The sequence below is a fragment of the Panulirus ornatus genome, chromosome 33 (assembly GCF_036320965.1).
Source record: "Panulirus ornatus isolate Po-2019 chromosome 33, ASM3632096v1, whole genome shotgun sequence".
Lineage (NCBI taxonomy): Eukaryota > Metazoa > Arthropoda > Malacostraca > Decapoda > Palinuridae > Panulirus > Panulirus ornatus.
Window position 1 is genome coordinate 21,749,331 of NC_092256.1, and position 27,888 is coordinate 21,777,218.

The following is a 27,888-nucleotide window of genomic DNA, read 5'->3' on the forward strand; positions in this document are numbered from 1 at the left end:
ATGGTGTCTACATGACCCCCGTTGGCGGTAGCGTAGGTGGCTTGTACACGACCTCTGCCGAAAATAATTATGGGTGACTTGACCGCCGAGGGAGAATGCCCTCGACGACCTGCTTTTAGATGAAAGATATCCATGTAGACGTGACCTGTGAGAGCTTGGACCATGCCTGAAACTCAACGCTCTGAAAACCAGGTGTGTTGGAGGAGAGGCGTCTCCTGGGATGGGCAATATACGTGAAGCCATAAGAATGTATTATTAGTTGAGGACGAAAGATCGGCCGGATATTAGCGCGACCACTGGCGATATATTGTGCGGGTGACACGGCGCAAAATCCTCGTCCTCAACCGCCACGATAAGGAGGAGGTGGATGACATCAGAAGGATCGCTCGTGATTCCGTGGGCGGCGTCGCCATAGTTACCGATCTTGGAACAACTCGTGTGATTCGTCTCTCATGCACTTACGTCACCTTCCAATTTCATCATGTTTATTGCAAACAAAGCTAGCGACATTTTTATTATCCCCAGGGCGTCTGACGGACGGCACGTTAAGTCCCCTTCAGAACAGAGGAGCACCCAACACACAAGGGCAAATATTGGATATCTCTGAGAGTCTGTTGCTGTTGATACGTATGCAATAGAACACGTTTATTCAATGTGTCTAACCGCATTTGTCATTATTTGCTTTCTTTAATCTCTTTTTTTGGCTGCATGTTAGAAATGATTAACCATGTATCATAATCACTCCGGAAAGAAAAACTATAATGTCTACGTCGTAAGAATCGTTGTGATATTGTGATAAAGATGGACAAAGATGATACTAATTTTTGATAAAAGATTTCGCAATGATCTGAAGAGCTACAGCATTTTGAAAATGTTTTTCCGTAATGTCTGTCGGTATTAAAGGCTTCCCTGTTAAGTATTAAAATTATGGGGTAGCAGACAACCAGTCTATCTCATTAGAAGTGAGTATCTTTAGTCTGCCAGCCTGCAGGGTTGGAGACTTCAGTCATACAAAATTAATTCATTCCAAACACATGCGTCTGTATGTACTTGATCCACTCACTGTAATGTAAATGGAAGTAATAGATATAAGAGTGAAGGCAACGCTACCGTGTTTTAAATAAGAACAGAGAGCAGTTCGTTGATCAAACCCTTGGGTAAAACCATAAGTTAGTTGGTATTTCAAAGAGAAAACTTTGTTTCTCCTTGGCCTTAGAGAAGCTTTTGTCCTCTTAACATTTTACTGAGCCTAGATATTTTCTTCAAGCAGAATGCCGTTTAGATCTTTATAAATCTATAAGTAAAATACGAGCCAAGTTTGAAGCAATCAAGTACATCAAGAACACTTCAACTTTTCTGGTAACTTTGCTTTCATTGGAAACTAGTAAGATATTTCTCATTTACCAAGTTAATAGTAACCTTGACATATCTTGATTACCTTTGTTAAAAAAAACTTTTCTATCTCAAGTATATTTTACCTTAACTGTGTCTGAATAAATAAAATCTCAGAAATGAATAGTAGTTTGGTGAAACGTGATGTATTTCAATGTATAATAGGTTTAAATGCGTGATGAAACCAGAAGACTTTACCTCACTTTCCATTGTTCAAGAGATGTTTCTCGTTTTTTGATATTTTCCTGTTGAAATATTGCTATATTATAATGATATTCTATTCATATCTGCTTGATAGAAATACATTCACGGAATTTTAATATTTATGATGAAATGACGTACGTATTACAGTAGGAAGTGGGATAAAATCACGACTAAAACAATAGACTTTCGCTTTCGCTGTTTAAAAGATGTTACCGCAATCGCTTTTCGAGTGATTTTCAGTTAAAAAAAACTGTTGTATTACCATATTTTTTTATCTTAATTAACGTAAATAAATACTTGGATGAAAATAGACAATATTTTCGTAGAAACTACCCGCGTTTCCGTGTAAAGTGCCGTAATAATGAATGGTGAACAATTTACCTTTGGCGCTCGGTGATTCAGGCTCACCTAACCTCAGTTTATAGGACATAGCGTGCTCCAGTGAGGATTTTCTTAAATTAGTTTTGTATGCCATAAGATATGGTCCTTTTTACCCTAATCTATCGTTTAATTACCCTCAAAAACTTGAGAAGACCTGTACTCGAGGCATATCATAAATTAATGATTTCTTGGCCAAAAATCAAGGATCGACCTATACAAGCGATAGACTTGTCATAGACAAGTATATACGGTATATTCTTCATTCATAGTAACCTATACCCTGTTCACTCAGATCTGATAGCTGGGTGAACACAGAGCTTAGCTGGTATTGTCATATTTCTGGAAAATAAGAAGAAGCAAGACAATAAGAGTATAAACGCGATTTCAACGTACGGCAATATTAAAGTCTGCTTGGGAAGGGCCGCTGCAAGAATAAAGCCTCCACGACCAGGGCTCTGCCGTATCAGCTAGACGGTACGTGTTTTTTTCGAATCGTTTTCCTGTTAAAAGACTTACTGTGCTACACATTATGCTTATTTCTGTTTGTAGATTGTACGGCACGGTATTATCTCTGAATGTTAAAAGACGTATTGTGTATGTACATTTTCAAATATTCGTTGTTTGCTGGGGTGGTTTTACTACTGCCCACAGATAAGCAGGCATTACTGGTGAAATGTATAAATTTATACATATTTAGATATATATGTTTGAAGATCACGACTTACCGTTTGCAGGATGACAATATTTATAATGAAGAATGATTATTGCTTGTAGGTTAAATGCTGTTTTGTGTGATATTAAAACATTTGTCAAAACATTGTTGGAGTAATACCTTGTTTTCATCGGCGTGATAAAATGCTAAAAACAATATCTAAAATACAAAACTATGTTTATATTTGTAAAGCATTCTTTTCTCTTTCTTTAGAAAACAATGCTAATTGCTTTGTTTACAGTCATATTACATCCTCTGCCTCCAAGCATTTACTCTTTGGTAATTCTAGGTTTTGATCGAGTGGAATTAGTAAAAGTCGAAAGAGCTTCAGCAAAGTCCATCGCGTCCAGGCCGAGGTGTACCGCTCCAGGAAACGGAGATAAACTCAGAGGAGTTTATTTGTTTACGTCTCGGAGCGACTGCGGCCTAAAATTTATAACACGCCAAAAATACTTAAAATGACTTTACATCTTTCTTTGATAAATGGAACATTAGAATTATAAATGTTCATATATGGAATATATCCTTATTTTCTACGTAATGTGCATAAATATAAACCAGTATAAGCAATTTTGTATAGTAGCTGAATGCCATATATATATATATATATATATATATAGCGTGGGCTATAGATAGGGTTGTGCGGAGGAGGATGGATGTGTTGGAAATGAGATTTCTGAGGACAATATATGTTGTGAGGTGGTTTGATCGAGTAAGTAATGAAAGGGTAAGAGAGATGTGTGGTAATAAAAAGTGTGTGGTTGAGAGAGCAGAAGAGGGTGTATTGAAATGGTTTGGTCACATGGAGAGAATGAGTGAGGAAAGATTGACAAAGAGGTTATATGTGTCAGAGGTGGAAGGAGCGAGGAGAAGTGGGAGACCAAATTGGAGGTGGAAGGATGTAGTGAAAAAGATTTTGAGCGATCGGGGCCTGAACATACAGGAGGTGAAAGGCGTGCAAGGAATAAAGTGAATTGGAACGATGTGGTAAATCGGGGTCGACGTGCTGTCAATGAATTGAACCATGGTATGTGAAGCGTCTGGGGTAAACCATGGAAAGTTTTGTGGGGCCTGGATGTGGAAAGGGAGCTGTGGTTTCGGTGCATTATACATGCGTGCGTGCGGGGGGAGGGGTTTGTCATTTCATGTGTGACGGGGTGGGGACGGGAATGAATAAAGGTAGCAAGTATGAATTATGTAGATTTGTATATATGCATATGTCTGTGTGTATATATATATATATATATATATATATATATATATATATATATATATATATATATATATATATATATATATATATATATAAATATGTATACGTTGAAATGTATAGGTAGGTATATGTGCGTGTGTGGACGTTTATGTATATACATGTGTATGTGGGGGGTTGGGCCACTCTTTCATCTGTTTCCTTGCGCTACCTCACAAACGCAGGAGACAGCGTCAAAGTATAATAAATGAATAGATGATATATATTTGTGTGTGTGTGTGTGTGTGTGTGTGTGTGTGTGTGTGTGTTCTAGACCCAAGCAAGTACCCACTCCAAGAGCAGCCCTAAGGGGAGGATGAACACATTGGTTGGGTGCGGGCCGACTGTCGTGTTCAGGATTCAAACCCCGGGTGGGTCAGTGCGAGACCATGGTCAGCAATGCTAACCACCACATCACAGAAAAAAAAACAAAGATCGTCTATTGTGTGCAAAAAGGGAATAGATATACACTATAAAGATTTTAGCGTTTGAAATGTTATCTGAGATAATGACAGAACATTAAAATCCCGAGAAGATGTAGTAATTTAGAAATAACTGAATCTGAACTTCTTTTGTGGAGCGGCTCAAAGCGGCTTATTGAGAGAGAGAGAGAGAGAGACATAAGAAGAGTTGTCTTTTGACCATGTTAGGAGGTGTAGACATATCACTTCCTCTGCATCAGACACAGTATTGGAATATTGGTCACTTTTATCATATCCTTTTGTTAATATCCTCCTCGTTGATCTTTCCAGATCATAACATCACCTAGCAAAGGATCCAACAGAGCGATGATTCGTAACCCTTGACCAGGGTTCCAAGGGTTCTTCTCTGAGAAGCACGTACACGCCACATATCACTCCCGTCTCTGCTTCTTGCGAGGTAAGTCATCCACACTAGGTGTCGTTGTAGTAGTTATCAATATTCATAGCGTTTCCCAGACCAATTAACTTGGTCTCTGTCTGATTTTACTTTTATCCCACACTTCAAGAGGTACAAGTCTTTTTTATTTATCTTATGGTATGTTACTAATTGATATAGTACGTTCACCTCCATGTAGTGCTATCGTACTATATTTTCTCATGATTATTTCTGCTTGCCCACGTAATGATCATACTCTGGAATATCTCATTATTATTTCATAATGTTTCTTTTCTCCACAACCCTTGTGTTCTTCCTGTCCTCACGCCTTGCGTTTCCCCTCTTGTGTGTTTTTTTTTTTTTTCTCCATAAAGCTTCTTATATTCCCCTGAGCGTCATGTGCTGCTCCAACCCTCCACACTTTCATCTGGTATATCTCTCTTCACTACCCACTTGACGTTTTCCTCCCACGTCACATTTCCCTTTTTCCTGTCTTCTCGACTCTCCTTCACCACAAACTAACCACATAAGCAAGACGGTACGACCCTTGAGCACGACGCTACAGCCCTTCAAAACAACGCCATGAACCGTTGGTTATGAGAGCCTGGTTTTTTTGACATTCCCCTTAAGGATCAGGTCAAGGGCCAGCTCATCATGCCGAAGGGTCGTATTGCCCTGCTTAACGAGTTTACTCCCTGTAATGCCGAGTCTTGTATAGTATACCATCCTGCTTCCCTGGTTCTGAGTTGTCCTGTACCAGCTTCACTCACCACAAACTTCCTTCTATTATAAAGTAATTGGTAGTTTCCATGTACTGAAAAGAAAATGGTATTCGGATTCCCTAGACTCCGTAGTTGTTTAAGCACAATTACACCCAAGAGTCTCACTGTATTGTTATTGTTTCCCCCTTTTCTTGAAGCAATGTTGTTCGCTGTGATGCTATCTCCACTCCCGGTGTCTGCTGTGTACCCTCCATCTCCTCGTTTCCCCAATACATTCTCATTCCCGGCATGGACAGCATCCTCAGTGTCAGGTCTCCAAGCACTAATACCTTGAAACCTTCCCTCTCTCCGTCTTCAGTTTCTCTCGCAAATGCGCACAGTATCTTTTATTTCACCATCTTTTATAAATGATGAAGGTATGGAAAAACTCCCTGTACTTATAGATTTAATGTAGAACTGTGCAACATGTAAACCTACTCATCTACACTACCATACAAGTAAAACTGGGTATACTTATATCTACACACAGTGGCGGCATTTATATTAAATAATACTTACGGATAATTCATACAAACTAAGGTAAATATTTTACACGGTATCTCAGAAGAACTTTAATGCAAATTAATAAGAATAAATAATAACTAATTATTATTTGAAGAAAAAAATCGTTGAACCTGCAGGAAAAACACCCTTGCTTTGTCAGTTACTGTGTGGCTCTCATAGCCAAGGTTAGTAAGTTTAGGTAAGACCAGCTAATAAGAACTGATTGACGTTCTTGGTGATTGCTGGTCCATGCTCAGCTAGTGTCGTTGGTTACCCCAGGTAGGTCATAGTGGGTGTGGATGAGCAGCGGGTGAAAGTGCGAGTCTGGATGAGAAGGGAGGTGTTGGTGACGTACTCATCCTCCGTGACGGTGACGGTTTTAGTGTCGTAAACCTTGTAGTAGGAAGTGTGCGTCCGGGTCACGTAAATTGGTACTTGCTTGGTCACGGTCACATACCTGTAGTGGGGAAACAGCCAGACTCACGTGAGTTCACTGAGCCTGCAGAGGAAACTGTATATCGTCTTTCAAGATCGATAGTAAACGGAAGATTTTGCTTGTTGACACTGGGGTCGTGTTTACATTAAGTTGGCCACATAAAAACTACTACTTCGTTGAACCATTCAGTGTGCTCTACAATTTTTTTATAAGAATTATGATTTTAGGTTAACTTTGAGCTTTCCTCGCATTTGTTTTCATCCTCCTTCTTTTACTCATGTTATAACGCTTGCTCCTCCCGCCAAGGCTATTCTAATTTAGATCAAAAGAAGGATCATGAGCGAATGATGGATGTGCAGGCTTTAAATGCTCCTTCCTGGCTTAGCTACGTTTTATAATCACGACATTTCACTCTCATCTCGCATATTGTCTCATCCATAACAACATAAAGCCCTGTGGCACGACGGTATGATATTGAGATTATTATCTCTAATTATGTAAAGGAACACTAAAAGCATATCTTACTCTCAGTTTTCATCCAATTATCCTTCACGAAATGTCATGACAACAGCCGCAGATCAACGACCCGACTCAATGCACACACTCGCCAGACCCACTCCTCCGTTCTTCTGCATTCACTCACTCACTCACAAACCCAACCACTTCTGCTCCTGAGTATTCCACTTGCATTATCGATTTTCTACCTTTTTTATAATATATCTATTCTCCCCTCTCCATACCTAATTTCAACAGACTGATGACCGATACAACTCTCATATCATCATTCATAATGTCCTTCAAGGACAAAGTCTACCTCGGTAGCCTGAGAAGAGAGTAGGTTGCAGCACAACTGGAGGAGAGCTAAACTGGGGGATGAAACCAACGCGTCAGGGGAAGTAAGGAGGGGAGGCTAGAGGGACTCACTGGTAGAGTGAAGTGGTGACGACCCTGGTGTCCCGCTGGTGGTGGGTGGAGGTGGTCGTGATGGTGTGGGTGTCGTAGGTGACGACGGGGCGAGTCTTGGTGACGCGTTTCGTGGCCACCACCGTGTCCGTGATCGGCCATGACTCCGTGCTGGTCACATACTCAGTCTCCGTTAGGTACTGTACTTGTGTTACGTACCTCGTGGCTGTCAACGCCTTAAGGGAAGAAAAGCCTCAGTCAGCAATAGACTAATGCGTTTTAAGATATTGTGTGAATCATCAGATACAAAGCAAAATAACTCATCAAATTGATGTTGGATATATGATACTGAACAGTTTTAAGTTAAAATGTAATAACTATTTACTGAAATCTCTCTCTCGTGTTGAGAAAAAAAGAAAAATTTACGAATTGAAAGTCGTAGAAAGAGGAAATCCACAAGATCGGGTATGCGAATGGATTCTGGATATTGCCAGATATTTTCTGCGCGAACGAACGACATGAGAACTGTGGCCATCCAATTATCTGAGCAAATGAGGAGATCTGCAAATAGCCTTTCCTGTTTACAAGGAAGGACCGTCTCAATGTGGTAGCCAGTGAGAGAGCTTGAGAGAGACCCAGCGAGAGAGCAGAGCACAGAGGGAGATAACTAGTGAAGGAGATTGAGAGATAATGAACCAGTAGGCGTATAAAGGAATTAGGGAATAAACCAGTGAGGTAGAGAAGCAGGGAGCCACAATGGGAGAGAAACACTACGGCAAGAACCTATCAGAGAACCAGGGAAAGGGATGTAGAATATATGGAGGGGAGGAGCACAGCCTACACGAGAGAGAGAAAGAGAATTAATGCAGATAAAAAAAACGGTTGATAACTCATGAGAAAAGGAAAGAGGAAGAGACAGAGGACAAACGAAGGGGAAGATAACAAGTAGAGAGGTTCTGAGGGAGAGAACCACAGAAGAGAAGATAGATGGAGACATAACTGTAGTGCAGCAGGGAGAAGGAGGTGCTAAGACAAGGAGGAAGGAACCTGTGTGGTGGTGATGACCCGCGGGTGAGGGTAGGAGGTAAGGGTGTGCGTCACCACTACCGTCGACGTCTGCAGCTGCCACTCCGTCACGTTCTGCAAGACATCAGATAACCTCAGTCGTCCTGCTTACACTACTGGCAAACCTGTTTGTGTGTTAAGAGTAGAGAGCTTTACACTCGTGTTGCCTAAGAGGATGTAAGATCAGGATATATATCAGTGCAGTGTGAGATCACGCTAGCGTATATATTTGTGTTTATGAACGTCTGGAAGTCAGGGTATGTGTGTACCTTGGCATATACTATATGGTTATGGAAGCATGTATGTAGCACAAGCAGATGGTACAGAGATGAGGTACCTGGACGAGTTGGGTGGGAATGTGGTGGATCGAGGTGGCGTACACGGTGGAGGGAACAACCCTGGTTGATGTCAGTGTCACATAATGAGTCCTAGGGAGGCATCCGTACCCTAACCGAGCCTTCCCCTCCACCTGCTGTACCAGAACGAAGGACGGAGCCAGCTGCCGCCCTTCAGCAGAAACGCCCACAGCCCCGCCCGCACATCCCAGCAGCAACAACACCAGCAGTGGAGACATCCTGAAAGAGAGAGGCAGGGGAGAAGAGTCACATAAGTTTTAGGATTTACAGACTCTGTCCGCCACTCCCTACAGACTTGTCGAACTGTCTTAAGCCTGTGCCCCCTGACGGGCGAACTCAGAATCTGATTCGTTATGAGAGGAGTTTTGTTTCCCAGACTTGACTCTTACAAACAAACTTCCAGATAAAGATTTGAAGGAAAGAAATCTGTCTCCAAACACTGTTCATTTCCACTCCTGATTGTCGGTCATGCGAAGCCTCAAACGCCATAATTTTCTAAAGTTAACAAAGACGATTTATTATCACAGTCTCGTATCTCTTCTCCGAAGCCGCAACCAAACTTCACGTTATTCTGGAAGACAGACTGATTTGGTTTTTTTTTGTTTTTTTTTTTTGGAAGTGAAGCCAGGATTGTGATGACAGCGATGATACCACAGGAAATAAATCTTGAAAGACTCTGTGGATTTCGAAAGCAGAGTTCCTTTGACTGACGAATCCCCTGTGCCAAAAGTAAAGAACGTTCTCTGGAAAACAGTTCTTGGAAATTTGTATCAAACTTACTTCCGGCAGCAAACGATTACTTTCTCTCACGATGACGTTTGTACTATCGTTTTGCCAGTGAGGGAGTGTTAGAGCAAGTTCGACTGCCGCTGGCTGGTGAAGAGATAACTGTATTCGTTTTTCCTTTAACCTTTAATGCTTTATGAGGTAATTACTTGGAAATATACTTCCAGCTTTAGAGGTCTTCATTTCCAGCTCCGTTTTCAGTTTCCAGATCCCAGATATTACCAAGTCACTATCTTCGTCGGTTCTTCAGTAGCGAAGAAAGAATCTAATCTATGGAATTAAAAGAATAAATGACAACACGTTAATTGCTACGGTGTGGCTGCCAACCAGTTCCTTATTGGACGACATATCCTAATAGGTATCGAACCCTCTGCCCGGAACCTAAAAGGAACCATTCGACCACGGAGATTCGAATCTCTATGAACACTAATGTAAATATAATGACCACGTTTACTTGCCATGGTACCAGGGATTAGCCCCTAGTCTCATGAGCCTCATCCTGCCTTACGTATTCTTCACCGCCTTACATTTTCTTCTCATTATTGTAGTTTCCTCTTTCCTTAATCTCTTTTCCTCATCCTTCCATCCCTCCTTTTTCCAGCTCCAACTCCGATTTTCCTCTTTCAGCCTTTTCTTTGGTAACTTCTTTTCCTCTTCGACTTGCAACTTTTCGTCTTGTTTCCACCTCTCTCTCTCTCTCTCTCTCTCTCTCTCTCTCTCTCTCTCTCTCTCTCTCTCTCTCTCTCTCTCTCTCTCTCTCTCTCTCTCTCTCTCCATCCATCCCTGCTCACCCGTATCGCCTATAATCATAAAGGAAACACTAGCGAGAATGAACAAGGGAAGCCTGAAGGCTTTGTCCGGTCAGGTTGGGGTCAGATAATCAGTATCGGGTCAGGTAGCGTCGTCCACAGTTATATATATATATATATATATATATATATATATATATATATATATATATATATATATATATATATATATATATATATATATATATATATCATGTTTACAGAAACTTTTAGTCGTTTTCACTTCACAGTCTCAGTTGCCAATGGTCAACAATCTTCGTTCTTATATCTCTTTTCAGAAATCTTCGTATCCTTACCGATTTGTATGAGTGAACTGCCATATAACAATTTCTTAGGGTAATAACTTGGGAGATTATCTTGGAGAATCGAGCAGTTAAATTAGGAGCAGATAACTTGTGCTTTACCTCGGGAGAAAATGGTTTATCGGTGGAGCGGGATAACTTGCAGAAAGATAGATATATCTGGTGATCACAGCCACACACGAGTCAACATCAGGAATATTAAGATGTGATCCTCTTCATCAGACGTGTCACTTCACCCAATAAGGTTTGAAGTACATTATCATTGTACATTTAACGGCACATGAGTATAGAAAATAGATAGGTAACAAGACCTATTTGCGTATAATGAAGGTGTGATAGATAATGCTATTAGACTAATAGAACGGATTAACGAGGATGTTGTATTTTCGAAATATTGTAAACATGAAATTGTTACGTGATGCTTAGATGCGTGAAGTTAGGAGAATCTAGTATAATACTGGAATTCAGACACCTTACCTATTTGTGGATAGTGTCCTTTTTCTCTTGAAAATTAATGTTTGACAATGAATTGAACTAAATTTCCAATTATCTGGAAATGATTGAGTCTCCTGAGGGAGTCTAATTATCTTGACAAGCATAATGTTAGCTAGGCAGTTTATCCCAGTTTTCAATTACCCTATTAATCTCAGTGATCAGTTCTGACCTAACGGCAGTTTATGGTCTTATAATTGGTTCTTGTTTCTATTGGAATAGTCAGACGGAAAGAGAGGATGAAGGGAGGACCGATACTGCTTGCAAGGGAGGCAAGGCAATAAAAGTAGAATACACTCGTTCTGGGTTCTGTGTTCAGAGCTCGTAAAGACTGTTTCTCAAGCATTTCGTATGCCTACCCTGCATAACTCTGGCGGGGAAAAAGATAAAGTTTTAGAAAGAAAAAAAAAAGAATGAAACATATCCATAATTCAGTGTAGTGAATAAGGAAGATGATTCTCTATTAGACACGGAGATAGTCCATGTCTACATTCATACATATGATATACAGACTGAAACAAACATGCAAACCAAGCTGGTTCTAAAGCCATATCCAGGAACTGGAAACTGGAAACGGAGCCGGAAATGAAAACCTCTAAAGTTGGGAGTATATTTCCAAGTAATTACCTCATAAAGTTTTAAAGGTTAATGGAAAAACGAATACAGTTATCTCTCACCAGCCTTTAGCAGCCGTCTTGTCTCACGCTGAGGAAAATCACAACCTGCTTAAACCTATAAACACAATGGTATGACCCCCTATACACAATGGTATGTCCCTTAACCCTTGAGCACGATGGTATGACCCCTGAGCACGATGGCACGACCCTGAGCACGATGGTATGATCCTTGAGCACGATGGCACGACCCTTGAGCACGATGGTACGTTCTTTGAGCACGATGGTACGACCCTATCTATCAATTACCAGGTATAAGTTTCAGCAACATCCCTTCCTCTTAACCTATACACCTTACCTGAAGGATGCCCTGTGACCTCTGACACGAAAGTGTCATTTGGAGGTCCTTATATCCTCCGCTGCCGCCTCTACTTTCACCTATGACCTCGTTACGTCTCAGGTCAACCCAGGTCAGATGGGGCGAGACAGTCAACACTCCCTTGATGTCTTTTCGACGTTTATAAACACCTAAAATCAGGCGTGTTTGTGTCAGGAATAAACCATTTTGTTAAGTATAGCGAGTGTTGTGCAAACTTTCACCCACACGATTGTAATTGAGTAAAACGTTGATCAGTATTCGCAAAAGCAAAACCAGGAAGCGTGAGAGTTATCTCCCAAGACCCACCTAATCCTCCTCCCTCCCCAGTAAACAGGCCACCACCCACCCCAACCTATAACGCCTTACGGTGGGTGGGTCGCCTTAGGTGCTGCTGATCTTCACAACAACACCCGGAAGAGGTCAGGTCACAACCTCTGCCTTGCGTCGTCTGCGGTCGAAATGTACAGAATATATATATATATATATATATATATATATATATATATATATATATATATATATATATATATATTTTTTATATATTTTATTTATTATACTTTGTCGCTGTCTCCCGCGTTTGCGAGGTAGCGCAAGGAAACAGACGAAAGAAATGGCCCAACCCCCCCCATAAACATGTATATACATACGTCCACACACGCAAATATACATACCTACACAGCTTTCCATGGTTTACCCCAGACGCTTCACATGCCTTGATTCAATCCACTGACAGCACGTCAACCCCGGTATACCACATCGCTCCAATTCACTCTATTCCTTGCCCTCCTTTCACCCTCCTGCATGTTCAGGCCCCGATCACACAAAATCTTTTTCACTCCATCTTTCCACCTCCAATTTGGTCTCCCTCTTCTCCTCGTTCCCTCCACCTCCGACACATATATCCTCTTGGTCAATCTTTCCTCACTCATTCTCTCCATGTGCCCAAACCACTTCAAAACACCCTCTTCTGCTCTCTCAACCACGCTCTTTTTATTTCCACACATCTCTCTTACCCTTACGTTACTCACTCGATCAAACCACCTCACACCACACATTGTCCTCAAACATCTCATTTCCAGCACATCCATCCTCCTGCGCACAACTCTATCCATAGCCCACGCCTCACAACCATACAACATTGTTGGAACCACTATTCCTTCAAACATACCCATTTTTGCTTTCCGAGATAATGTTCTCGACTTCCACACATTCTTCAAGGCCCCAAGAATTTTCGCCCCCTCCCCCACCCTATGATCCACTTCCGCTTCCATGGTTCCATCCGCTGCCAGATCCACTCCCAGATATCTAAAACACTTCACTTCCTCCAGTTTTTCTCCATTCAAACTCACCTCCCAATTTACTTGACCCTCAACCCTACTGTACCTAATAACCTTGCTCTTATTCACATTTACTCTTAACTTTCTTCTTCCACACACTTTACCAGACTCAGTCACCAGCTTCTGCAGTTTCTCACATGAATCAGCCACCAGCGCTGTATCATCAGCGAACAACAACTGACTCACTTCCCAAGCTCTCTCATCCCCAACAGACTTCATACTTGCCCCTCTTTCCAAAACTCTTGCATTTACCTCCCTAACAACCCCATCCATAAACAAATTAAACAACCATGGAGACATCACACACCCCTGCCGCAAACCTACATTCACTGAGAACCAATCACTTTCCTCTCTTCCTACACGTACACATGCCTTACATCCTCGATAAAAACTTTTCACTGCTTCTAACAACTTTCCTCCCACACCATATATTCTTCATACCTTCCACAGAGCATCTCTATCAACTCTATCATATATATATATATATATATATATATATATATATATATATATATATATATATATATATATATATATGTATATATATATATATATATATATATATATGTATATATATATATATATATATATATATATATATATATATATATATATATATATATATATATATATATATGCCAATTCTTTTAACACATGAAATGTATAAAGACTAAAGTTGTCCAACAAGAGCAGGTCATTTTCTTATCAGTTTTGTATTTAACTAAGAATTTTTCGTTTGTTGAAATCCTACCATACTTATATTTTTTTTCGATCTTGTATAATTTGTGTGGTGGACTTTTGTATTTATTTACCGAAGTGTGAATTATTCATCTCGGGACTAGATCATCTGTAGAGTACATTTTAAAGCTTAATTTTAGACTGAACAGTCAATATGAAAAGTTCCGTATGCGATGTTGAGGTCTAGGAATAACCATGGCATATTTTCAAGAGCATCTCTATCAACAGTTACACGTATCACAAAACCCAGGTATCTGAATTTAGTGATTTTCTGATATTGTGCAACTCTATCTTGGAGTTAAGTATTTAACGCATTCCCTTAAGCACTATACACTATCTGTTTATAACCAACTTATTATTGTTTCTTCTGTTATTCTAGGAATATCCTATAAGACCCTAGATGTACTTAGTCATGATGGGAAATTATGTAGTAAGAGAAGAGGTTGTCTCAATATTGGTTTAATTTACAGCTAATGGTGCTTGGAAATAGTTTATTTAAGTGATATCTTTAGGTTGAAGCAGCCTTAGGCTGCAGGAGTCAATAGAATGGTCCTGGGAAACACCAGGACTCTTTCTTAGAAATTGTATCTGTGGTAATAATAAGTAAGATTATTAGTGAAAGAGAAGAGAGAGGCATTCGGACGATTTTTGCAGAGAAATAGTGCAAATGACTGGGAGATGTATAAAAGAAAGAGGCAGGAGGTCAAGAGAAAGGTGTAAGAGGAGAAAAAGAGGGCAAATGAGAGTTGGGGTGAGAGAGTATCATTAAGTTTTAGGGAGAATAAAAAGATGTTTTGGGAGGAGGTAAATAAAGTGCGCAAGACAAGAGAACAAATGGGAACATCGGTGAAGGGGGCTAATGGGTAGGTGATGACAAGTAGTGGTGATGTTAGAAGATGGAGTGAGTATTTTGAAGGTTTGTTGAATGTGTCAGATGATAGAGAGGCACATATAGGGTGTTTTGTTCGAGGTGGTATGCGAAGTGAAAGGGTTAGGGAGAATGATTTGGTAAACAGAGAAGATGTAATAAAAGCTTTGCGGAGGATGAAAGCCGGCAAGGCAGCGAGTTTGGATGGTATTGCAATGGAATTTATTAAAAAAGGGGGTGACTGTGTTGTTGACTGGTTGGCAAGGATATATACTGTATGCATGACTCATGGTGAGGTGCCTGAGGATTGGCGGAATGCATGCATAGTGCCATTATACAAAGGCTAAGGAGTGCTCAAATTACAGAGATATAAGTTTGTTGAGGGTTCCTGGGAAATGATATGGAAGAGTGTTGATTGAGAGAGTGAAAGCATGTACAGAGTATCAGATCGGGGGAGAGCAGTGTGGTTTCAAAAGTGGTAGAGGATGTGTCGTTCAGGTGTTTGCTTTGAAGAATGTATTTGAGAAATACTTAGAAAAGCAAATGGATTTGTATGTAGCATTTATGGATCTGGAGAAGGCGTATGATAGAGTTGATGGAGATGCTCTGTGGAAGATATTAAGAACATATGGTGTGGGAGGCAAGTCGCTAGAAGCAGTGAAAAGTTTTTATCGAGGATGTAAGGCATGTGTACGAGCAGAGAGAGAGGTAAGTGATTGGTTCTCAGTGAATGTCGGTTTGCGGCCAGGGTGCGTGATGTCTCCATGGTTGTTTAATTTGTTTATGGATGGGGTTGTTAGGGACGTGAATGCAAGAGTTTTGGAGAGAGGGACAAGTATGCGGTCTGTTGGGGATGAGAGCTTGTGAAGTGAGTCAGTTGTTGTTTGCTGATGATACAGCGCTGGTGGCAGATTCGGGTGAGAAACTGCAGAAGCTGGTGACTGAGTTTGGTAAAGTGTGTGAAAGAAGAAAGCTGAGAGTAAATGTGAATAAGAGCAAGGTTATTAGGTACAGTAGGGTTGAGGGACAAGTCAATTGGGAGGCAAGTTTGAATGGAGAAAAACTGGAGGAAGTGAAGTGTTTTAGATATCTGGGAATGGATTTGGCAGTGGATGGAACCATGGAAGCGGAAGTGAGTCACATGGTGGGGAAGGGGGCGAAAGTTCTGGGAGCATTGAAAAATGTGTGGAAGGCGAAAGCATTATCTCAGAAAGCAAAAATGAGCATGTTTGAAGGAATAGTGGTTCCAACAATGTTATATGGTTGCGAGGCGTGGGCTATAGAGTTGTGTGGAGGAGGGTAGATGTGTTGGAAATGAGATGTTTGAGGACAATATGTGGTGTGAGATGGTTTGATCGAGTAAATAATGAAAGGGTAAGAGAGATGTGTGGTAATATAAAGAGTGTGGTTGAGAGAGCAGAAGAGGGTGTTTTGAAATGGTTTGGGCACATGGAGAGAATGAGTGAGGAAAGATTGTCCAAGAGGATATGTGTGTCAGAGGTGGAGGGAATGAGGAGAAGTGGGAGACCAAATTGGAGGTGGAAAGATAGAGTGAAAAAGATTTGGAGTGATCGGGGCCTGAACATGCAGGAAGGTGAAAGGCGGGCAAGGAATAGAGTGAATTGGATCGATGTGGTATACCGGGGTCAACGTGCTGTCAATGGATTGGATCAGGGCATGTGAAGCGTCTGGGGTAAACCATGGAAAGTTCTGTGGAGCCTGGATGTGGAAAGGGAGCTGTGGTTTCGGGCATTATTGCATGACAGCTAGAGACTGAGTGTGAACGAATGGAGCCTTTGTTGTCTTTTCCTAGCGCTACCTCGCACACATGAGGGGGGAGGGGGATGTTATTCCATGTGTGGCAAGGTGGCGATGGGAATGAATAAAGGCAGACAGTGTGAATTGTGTGCATGTGTATATATGTATATGTCTGTGTGTGTATATATATGTGTACATTGAGATGTATGGGTATGTATATTTGCGTGTGGGGACATGTATGTATGTACATGTGTATGGGGGTGGGTTGGGCCATTTCTTTTGTCTGTTTCCTTGCGCTACCTCGCAAACGCAGGAGACAGCGACAAAGCAAAATAAAAAAAATAATAAAAAAAATTTTCTTTTGCTGGCTATACGAGGATAGGTAAAATGCTATCAGAATGGAGAAGTAGTCAATTTATACATAGTGTTACAGGTAATTTTTGTGTGCAACAATAGCATTCAAAAGCTAGTCTAAGAAAGTTGGTTGCAGAAAGTGGTAGGTTAGGAATCTGGTTGGCTGGTTGTGAAGGCTGAGAATTTTGAAGGAATATAGTTGGTTTATGTATTTTTCTTTGGGGATCTTGGATGCAAGTGCTGAGCTAAGCAGAATGATGGATTTTGAAATCTTCACATAGTTAGGTACTGGGTATGTCAGCAGGTTTCTATAGGTGGATGGCATATCTGGGGAAGCCAGGGGGTGAGGACTGACATTATGTTGGTTAATAAAAGTTGTGTAATTTCACTTTTATGGACTGCATTTCAAAGCCATCATTGTTTGCAATAACTTTTGTGGTGTCTGTAAATGGATTGTTGTAGTGCATAAATGTTAAAAGTTCTAATCCCTCATCAGATTTACGTAGCAATACAAAGTAGGGAGTATGGACCTGGATGAATGATTCCATGAGTAAGGGCTACACCTATGTCGCATTCTTTGAGTAGGATGGGTACTTCTAAGTGTGACACATTTTGATGCCATTGGTGAAGTTGTAGAATAATTAATGTATGAATGGGTTTCTTTAGGGTAGTAGGATTTGCTAGTGAAGGTTGGAGTTGTGTACTTTGTACTGCAGCATCAAACAAAAGTAATGCTCTTTGGTGATTATTACAGTTTATGATATTGTAAGAACATATACTTTGGTGGTTCAGAGGCAGGGGTAATATCAACTATAAATAAAAATGACTTGATGCCCTGCCTCAAAACAGTAAAGTGTTAAATTAATTCCAAAATGCATTTCTTCATTCTTTTTTTCCCCAAACCCCATGGTTATGTATTATCTATTTTAGTGCTTCTTATTCACTTTGCACACGGTCATTTCATCAAAATCTCCATTTATGTACAAGACTATTATTCACCCAATCATGGCTACTAAAATTTTGTCACTTACAGAGTAGCTTGAAACCTATCCTGTAGGATAGCTGTTCACGGTTAACATGATTTACTGACATTCTTATTTTCATAAAGTCTGTACATCATGCAAAGTAAGATTAAGCCTCTATGTTGAATAGCCAATTTTCCAAATCCAGCTAAATGGCACGCAGGATAATGAAAACAACTTCAGAGTTCTTTTTTTTACTTTTCCTAAGAAACATACTCTGACCTGATATAAAACAAAATGGAAAGTATTCATTAATATTCTTTATCTGCACCCTCACTGAGAGGGGGACCCTGTATATTTTGCTTGTCTCATACTCAGAATATTATTACTATGAGGTTCTAAACTTTTAACTAAAAAGTTTAGATCTTACAAATGTTCAGCCAGTGTAAATTTACAGATATCCCCACACCAAATAACTCAAAATGATTATTTTGATGAATGTGATGCCTGAATATATTTTTATTTACAAAGGAAAATAGAAATAAAATCCTTTCAACAATAATGTGGAATACCTAGAATTTTGATGTAATGTTTTGTTAACGAGTAATACAAATATTCAGCTGCAGTTATGCAACAATACATTTTGGTATGACAAGTATACAGGCAGAGTCATTCAGTGCTAAGATTACTAAGGTAGTATTCCCAAACAGAGAAGTTACCAGCTTTTTTCAATACCCGAAACATACAGCATTTAGAAATCCAATTTAACAACAACCAGTTCTGTTGCAAAAGTACCACAATTATAACAGTCAATATTTTATTGTGCATATAAACAAAGATTAGGCTTCACTTAATTTGATTAATATAATGAGTAATGGATAATTATCACTTTTACAAAGTACACTTAACAATAAATGACAGGGGTTTCAAAGTAAATAAATATAACAGTGTGTGCTTCATAAAGCGACATTCACAGATATGTGCCCATAAATTAATTTCATAAGATAAAAAAAGGTGGATACAACTGGAGTTCAATTTCCAACACTATTTCTTGGCACACAGACACAGAGCATCTGTCTGGGTAAATCAGTGGTAATATGTTGTAAAGGTGACAAATAAAATTAATTTCCCCAGCAAATATTGCTGAAAGCAGTCTGTAAGTCATATGCAGAACACAACCATGTCAATCAAAACATTAAGGAAGCACCACCACAACTTATGCTCACCAACACAGTGCTAGCCAACAACCCACTCAAATTTATTGAGTGGGCAGCTTTATATCAAATTTACAAAAAAATTATGATAAAAACAAGTTCTTAATATACTTATTACTAGATTTCCTTACTTTCTCAAAGTAGAGCAGAATAAACGTTTTGGCTGTATTATCTTAATTTTCAGGTAATGATAAAGACCATAGTAAAACTAGGGCATCTTAAAGCATTCATGTCAATGTCTTAGACTTTTTTCTGCTTCAGGCTAACACTATGCTTATAAAAGATCTTTGCTCCTGTAAAATTGGTAAGGTGTGGTTAGCTGTACTTCTCTTGCTTTACAGCATTTCTAAATTCAACATACCAATACCTCGCTTTACAAGAAAAAAAATTTAAATGGACGAATGGCAACAAATATGACTTGGAATATTAGTGTAATTCCAACACCAATAGTGAGAGCACCATTGAGGATAAGTGCATCCACTGGGTTAACTGACATGAATGCATCTCCTAAATACAGCTGCCTGCTATTGTTAAAGTTGTTGTAAGCACCAGCAGGAACTTCTCCATGATAAGAGGAGCTGCTGAATCAAGTAAGAAGAGTTGGATCAATTTCTGATGGAGTCACTAGCAAATATGTGGCACGGCGAAGGGATTTGTTGATCACTTCATTTAACGAGTCTCGCCCACCTCCTTCTAATGCATTCAGCATTACCTGGGTTTCACAAAAGTAAATGTTGTTAATGCCATGCAAAAACGACTTGGGGCACATAAATGTTATTCATGTCATATAGAGAGAGCACACTGGCTGTAGAGATATATTATGGATTTATATCATCAAAAAATTCACAACTGCAAAGAACCACCAATAATTCTAACTCATTATTAAGCCAGCTCTATCCCAAAACTGCAGAAGACTTTCCAATTTTAATCTGGGAGTAATCTGAAGAAGTGTTGGTCTCCAGACATTAATGATTTTCTCTAATATTCATAAAGCACCTCAGCTCTTCAATGGACTGAATTTATACACTACTTAGTATGTTACTCAAGCAACAAATATCTTTCTATGCAAGTCAAGAACCAAGCCTTAAAGTATCTGCCATGTGTGCATGGCAGGAGGGTGACATTAGGTATGGTAAACATGGAATAGAAAAGTTGAGTATACTTGAATAGGGGAGCCAGATGGCAAAGATTGGAGTTGGTACTGTTGTGTGGTCAAACGAAAATCTGTATGGAGGAATGGAAAAGTCAGGTACCTGAGGGCATAACTGTTCCACAGCATAAAGAAAAGAAAAAAATTATGAAGAATTATGGAGGTTAGCAGAGTGAAAGTTTAAAATTACTGAGGAATGCAGAATGAGAGTTAATATAAAGAATTATAGAGGATCAAGCCTCAATGAGACTTAATACAAAGAATTATAAAGGATCAAGTCTCTGTTGCACAGCTGGCAAAGAGTATGGAAAAACAATGCCTGACTGTGCTATAAGGATTAATGAAGTGTAGTACCAGTTTGAGAAGTGCACAAGTTTAAAAAATATCATAAGGATGAAGTGTAGTACCAGTTTGAGAAGTGTACAAGTTAAAAAATATCAAACTATAAACAAAGAGTACCCCAACATTACCTGTGTTCCTTGGTCCCCTTGTTTCATATGAAGCAAGGCAATTAAGGCCATTTCTGCACAAGATCTTACTACCTGGTTCTTCTCCTTTGTGCCATTGACTAACATTGGTATAAGAGGTCTAGCTACTTCAACAGGAATCTGGGAGCCATTGGTAGCTGCTAGAGACTCAGATGCATACTGACAGGCTCGACACATACCCTGTTTCACCTCATTACTACTGTGGTTTATAAGCTGTGGAAGGAAAGTAATCAATTACTTTATTCAGCTAAAACTAGACACTCAGTTTTTTAAACTTTCAAAAATTTATGAATAATATTGACAATATTGAGATACCTGTGTCACTGATATTCTATATATTTTTTTCCTTTTAAAAATGATATGCATTTATATAGGTATTTCTAAACAATCCATTTATATAACTTTTTCTTCATTATTTTCATTACTAAAGATGATAGAAAACCTTCAGTTTAAACCATTCTACCTTCATGTGTCAAGTCTACAAACATCTGTGGAGCCCTGGTTAATTTCTACATTCTTTTTCTTTTATTTCATTTCTTTCACTTCAGATGGCCATTGACAGAGACAGGTTTTGTCCATATCTTGTTGGTCACATGCCTATTAACTAGCCATGTTTATCCAGTGCAAGATGGATATGAACTGTAAAAGGTGATCTCTGTGTGCAACAGAAAAGAAAGGAATGCCTAGTAATGTGTATACACGTTACCATCTATTATTCCACTTCTTAAGAGGACCTGGATTCATTCAAAGCCTACAGTGGATCACCAAATACATATTATGACTAAACTAGTAAAAAAACTTATAATTAGCCAAAAACCACCAAACGTTCAAGAACCTACCTTTGCAAATGTTTGAAGAAGAGGTGCAGGCACAGTATTACCCAAACTGAGTTGATGACTCATAAAGAAGGAAACACCAGACATGGCATTCTCCACTAAGGCTAAACGATCAGAAGAGAGATAGGAGAGTAATGTCGCAGAAATCTGATCTGTAGTTGCCACATCAAACACCTTTGTAGGTGCAGATTTGAGAGCTGAGAACAATGCGGCTGATCTCCCATGACGAATGGTCCAATCTACGTTTGAATTATCCTCTGTGAAAAAAACAATAATTTGAAAATGTATAAGAACTTAAAGAGGCATTTAACTAGCATAACAGATACAAGCAGATGTTGTCTATCAAAGAATTACCCCGAGACAGTAAAATATCTGCCAAAACACATATGTGTAGTTTAGCCTTCAATCCTACAGTTAGTCCTTTTCTTTGGCCAAATTCATAATGCAGCCCCCAGTGAGGTGGCAAGTGTGAAAGATTTGCTGAACATGTAGAAGTGTTTAGTAAGAGCATAAAATGCAGTATATTCAACCTTCATTCTGCAGAATATGAGAAAAATTGAGGAAAAGTTCCCACAGGTTTACCATAAAAAACTAATAAATACTTTAGTCCCTACATGAACAAAGCAAAGTATTACAAATTAAGGGAACATGAAGACCAAGTGACAAACGCATCGGGGAGAAGGTTCAACATATCACATAAACTGTTATTAATCATTAAAATTTCAATTAGTTTTAACAGGAATCTTAAGCTGAACAATTATAAAAGCACTGCTGCAAAATCATTTTCCTCACCTAAAACATGCTGAGTAAGAACAGAACGTAGTTCCTCTGGTGATAACCATGGTAAGAGAACTCCCATAGCCCCAGCAGCACATAAGCGAGTTGAGTCATCATCGTGAGTAAGAAGAGTCCCAAGCGTTGTAACTAATCCTCGCCGGACACCATCACTCATTTTGTTTCCAGCAGGTTGCACTACACATCTCAGAGCCTGAATCATTGTGTCCCTAGGCAACAAAAAAGTGTTTAGTACCACCATTACACAGTACCAAAGGATAACCCTTCACAGATAAGATCTAGTCCAATGAAAAATTCATGCTGCAGGCAAGATACCACAATGGTTAACTATTAACTATAAAGACTTTTTGATATCTGAGTAACAGAAAATTACTAGTTTAGAGTCGATATGCATAACAAAGAACATCATATATGCATTTTACTCCTTACAGGACAAGCTCTTAAAATGCAGAAGGGTTCCTATGATTGAATTTTATCATTTATTCAAAAAAATATCTTTTATCATCAATTAATTACAAATATCAAGAAAAAAGAAAAACAAAATGATCTAGTAAATCAACAATATTTGTTGCTGATGAGACATTCGACTTTGGCATGCCTGCCAAGTAATACCTTTCCCCATTCTGTTATGCTGATAACTAACCCTCTAGGATTCTTTCTCGGTGTTAACTGAAACTGCTCGTAACATAAGGGATGTCTATATACCAAAAAGTACACCATCCAATTAACATGAACATGGGAAAAGGCAACCTATACAAATACACAAAGGGTTCTAACTGGGTCAGGTATACAACTCCATTTTGCTGAATGGAGCAACAGAAATATTAGGATTTTTTTTTCTTTGCTAATTATTTCCAAACAAGTCCACTCTCTTTCCTTCTTTTAAATTCAGGCCCCAAGGCCATACAACACTGTTAGTAATAATATACCTTCAAACATCCCCATCTTCGCCCATATAAACCTCACCCTCCTCACACTCTTCAATACACCCAAGGCTTCAACCCTTTCTCCCACCCCAAAACATTTTAGCCACCATGGTTCCATCCACTGCCAAGTCCACTCCCTAGTATATAAAGCATTCTGCTTCCTCTAAGCCCTCCCCATTCATACTTTCAATTTACTCTGTTCTCATCCCCCTGTTTCACCTGCATCTCCTCAATGTATTTAATAACTTTTAATTTACCTGTCATATTTGTAGCACCTTTCTCAAGGCCATTCATTCTCTACCTCTCTTGAAACCACAAAACTGCTCACTCATCACATACTCTTTGCACGTCATAACCTCATCAATCTCCATACTCTCCTAAACATCTTATTATAGGTATACTTACAAAGTCAATACCTTCATAATTCAAGCATTCACTTTAGTCCCCCTTGCCTTTATGAGCACTATACATGTATTCTGCAAGTCCTCTGGCACCTTTCCTTGGTCCATACATATAATGAATAGTCTTACTAACTAATCAACAACAATGTCACCAGCTTCCTTGAAAAACTCAATAGCAAACCCATCCACTACTGCCACTTTGCCACACTTCATCTTCCACAAGGCTTTCACTACCTCCTTTCTTTTTAACATGTCATTTCCCATGCCAACTCATCCCAAACACTCCATATCTACCAACCCATCTCTTAAATATTTGAAGTCCTACAAAATATTCACTACATCTCTCCTTTACCTTTCATCATCGTCACTTTCCCTACTGCCCTCCTATTCTCATTTTTCTCTCTTTTTCAGCTCTCTAACCTCTCTCTCAACATCCTGCCACTTTCTCTTGCAATCATCCCAGTCACTTACACTCCTTCCTATCCATACACCTACCTCTTCTTCCCTAACATTTAGGTCTGGAAAAATTTTCTCTTTTATTCTCAAGTGGCTCAACATTAATTGTCAAACTGTAAGAGTTAATGGAAATTGAGTTAATGGAAATTTACCATCTCTCCATAAGTGAGACTTCTCACTTATCCTAAGTGCACTGGACAAAACAATAACTGAATAAATGAAAAAATCTACATTTTTGTCAGCTCCAACATCTCAGGCAGGTATAAATCAGTACATTTACCTTAAGAACAAGTCTTCAGGGGTAAAATACGAAATTTTGTAAGTATAGAAATGCTATCTATCTATCCAACATTAATCCGTGAAATACAGAGTAATACACCTTTTCCTTAAAATAAATTTTCACCTGATGGCTGTGTCATCAGCAACCTTGACAGCATTATGAAGTTCAGTAAACAATGGGTCTGGTTTGGTATGGATGGTGATTAGATGAGCCAAAGCAGCACCAGCTCGTAATCTCACACCCCGGTGAGGGTCATGAACTGCTTTCACAAAAGTTGTTTGCAGCTGAGGCAGGAATGGCTTCAACATAACACCAGTCTGTGAGAAGATAAAATGAGCCAGTATTCAACTGGTAAGGCAATAATGGAATGAATTAGAAAATGGCTTTGGCACATCATAAATGACAACTAGAGAGTGGATGTGCATGAATGAGGCCATTTCTCTTTCTGTTCCTAATGCGAGCAATGCAAATAAGTATGGAAGAAACAGAAGGTGAGAAAAAGAACAATAAAACCAATGCTTGGATAATACAAAACTAAGTTATGTTTAGTGTTTTCATGGGATTAAACAAAAGAATTTTCAGGGCATATTGATACCATTGTCATCCTAACTGTAAATGCCATTCCCCCTATTTGAATATTAAAGGTGACTTAAATCAGTCTGCTCGGAACACTTCAGCCAGTAACCAAACCTATATGAATCATTACAAGTACCAAAGAACTTGGCAAGTTGGTATAACCTGCTAATAATTATTCCTAATGAAGGTGCGTCTGCATCAAGAATGTGTGATGTCAACAAAGTTGTTTAATCCATTTATGGATGGGGAGGTAAACAAGAGGGTCTTAGTGCAAGGAACAGGTCTGCAGTATGCTGGAGGTGGGGAGATATGAGAGACAAGTCAATTGCTTTTTGCTGACGACATAGCTTTAGTAGCAGACTCCAAAGGGAAACTCTAAATGATAGTGAGAGAGCTGAAATCTGGCTGCTTGACAATGCCTCAGCTGAGAAAGGAGACATGGAGGCCATGGCCCATGGTACCGTATAATGGGCATCACATTCCAATCTAACTCTTATGTACAGACTATAACTGGAACAATGTAGATTACCATCAGCATACTGTACCACACTCAAGCATGATGTAATTCAGACTAATCTATTTGCTTTAAAAACTGCTGCCTTTTTTTAGGTAAATCAGATGATAATCAATAATACTGTATTTAATGAGAACTCTGATGACAAAGGCTTGAGTTTACTCTTCTTTTTTTACTCAGATAACAGAAAACTTTACTTTCTCTTTTCAAACCAATATATTAAAAAAAAATGCTCATATATACAAGGAAACAGACGAAAGAATGGCCCAACCCACCCACATACACATATATATACATAAACACCCAAACACGCACATATACATATACATTTCAATGTATACATACATACACAATTTTTTTTTTTTTTTTTTTTTTTTTTTTTTTTTTTATACTTTGTCGGTCTCCCGCGTCTGCGAGGTAGCGCAAGGAAACAGACGAAAGAAATGGCCCAACCCCCCCCCCATACACATGTACATACACATGTCCACACACGCAAATATACATACCTACACAGCTTTCCATGGTCCACCCCAGACGCCTCACATGCCTTGATTCACTCCACTGACAGCACGTCAACCCCTGTATACCACATCGCTCCAATTCACTCTATTCCTTGCCCTCCTTAAACCCTCCTGCATGTTCAGGCCCCGATCACACAAAATCTTTTTCACTCCATCTTTCCACCTCCAATTTGGTCTCCCTCTTCTCCTCGTTCCCTCCACCTCCGACACATATATCCTCTTGGTCAATCTTTCCTCACTCATTCTCTCCATGTGCCCAAACCATTTCAAAACACCCTCTTCTGCTCTCTCAACCACGCTCTTTTTATTTCCACACATCTCTCTTACCCTTACGTTACTTACTCGATCAAACCACCTCACACCACACATTGTCCTCAAACATCTCATTTCCAGCACATCCATCCTCCTGCGCACAACTCTATCCATAGCCCACGCCTCGCAACCATACAACATTGTTGGAACCACTATTCCTTCAAACATACCCATTTTTGCTTTCCGAGATAATGTTCTCGACTTCCACACATTTTTCAAGGCTCCCAAAATTTTCGCCCCCTCCCCCACCCTATGATCCACTTCCGCTTCCATGGTTCCATCCGCTGACAGATCCACTCCTAGATATCTAAAACACTTCACTTCCTCCAGTTTTTCTCCATTCAAACTCACCTCCCAATTGACTTGACCCTCAACCCTACTGTACCTAATAACCTTGCTCTTATTCACATTTACTCTTAACTTTCTTCTTCCACACACTTTACCAAACTCAGTCACCAGCTTCTGCAGTTTCTCACATGAATATACATATATACATATATAAACATGTACATATTCATACTTGCTGCCTTCATCCATACATATTCACCACTTCCCGCATTAGCAAGGTAGCATTAAGAGCAGAGGACTGAGCCTTAGAAAGAATATTCTCACTTGGCCCCCTTCACTGTTCCTTCTTTTGGAGAATTAAAAACGGGAGGGGAGGATTTCCAGCCCCCCGCTCCCTCCCCTTTTTGTCACCTTCTGCAACAGGCTGGAAATATATGGGAAGTATTCTTTCTCCCCTATCCCCTATGTACAAAACATAAGCATTTAGTACAACATCTGGTTCCCACTTCTAAGAGTACAAATATTAAGTGCTTCACATATAAGGTGCTCAAGAAAATGTCAAATGACACAGACATAGAAAAAAAATTGGTTTCAAAAACTGTGCTGATAACAGTGGCAAAAGAAATCATTCACTAATACAACATTTGCTGGCAACTGGCACTGCCACCAAGACATATGCAATATAGTGTGCATTACCCATGAAGAAATAAATAAGTACCTAAAATATCATAATTAAAATGTAAGTTCCTTTGGAAATGATACAGTTCATGGCAACAGCAAGTAATCACCCAGACAAGTAACTGTTCGTTGCTAATGACTGAATCCCTGCAGCAGCCTCACGTGTTAAGGTAACGGTTACACAACCTGGAATGTTTACATCATATATTGAGTTATAATGCCTTGAAGGAAAG

At 39.5% G+C, this 27,888-nt stretch overlaps 2 protein-coding genes across 2 annotated transcripts in view; both read right to left on the reverse strand.

Moving 5' to 3' along the window:
* Positions 1–6,116: 6,116 nt before the first annotated feature.
* On the reverse strand, positions 6,117–9,153 carry LOC139759576 (uncharacterized). Its single transcript, XM_071681861.1, has 4 exons — positions 8,803–9,153; positions 8,448–8,540; positions 7,422–7,636; positions 6,117–6,518 (listed from the first exon to the last, which is right to left on the reverse strand). Exons 1-4 carry the CDS (start codon positions 9,037–9,039, stop codon positions 6,332–6,334), a joined length of 732 nt encoding a protein of 243 aa, XP_071537962.1. The 5' UTR covers positions 9,040–9,153; the 3' UTR covers positions 6,117–6,331.
* Positions 9,154–18,458: 9,305 nt separating this feature from the next.
* The window catches only part of l(3)80Fj (lethal (3) 80Fj), a 63,857-nt gene continuing 54,427 nt past the window's right edge, over positions 18,459–27,888 (reverse strand). The window contains exons 40-44 of the mRNA XM_071681860.1: positions 24,890–25,083; positions 22,701–22,912; positions 21,912–22,165; positions 21,055–21,285; positions 18,459–20,146 (exon numbers count right to left, since the gene is read on the reverse strand). Of these exons, the coding sequence (XP_071537961.1) occupies positions 20,021–20,146; positions 21,055–21,285; positions 21,912–22,165; positions 22,701–22,912; positions 24,890–25,083 (1,017 nt within the window). The 3' untranslated portion in view covers positions 18,459–20,020. The remainder of the gene's footprint in view (positions 20,147–21,054; positions 21,286–21,911; positions 22,166–22,700; positions 22,913–24,889; positions 25,084–27,888) is intronic.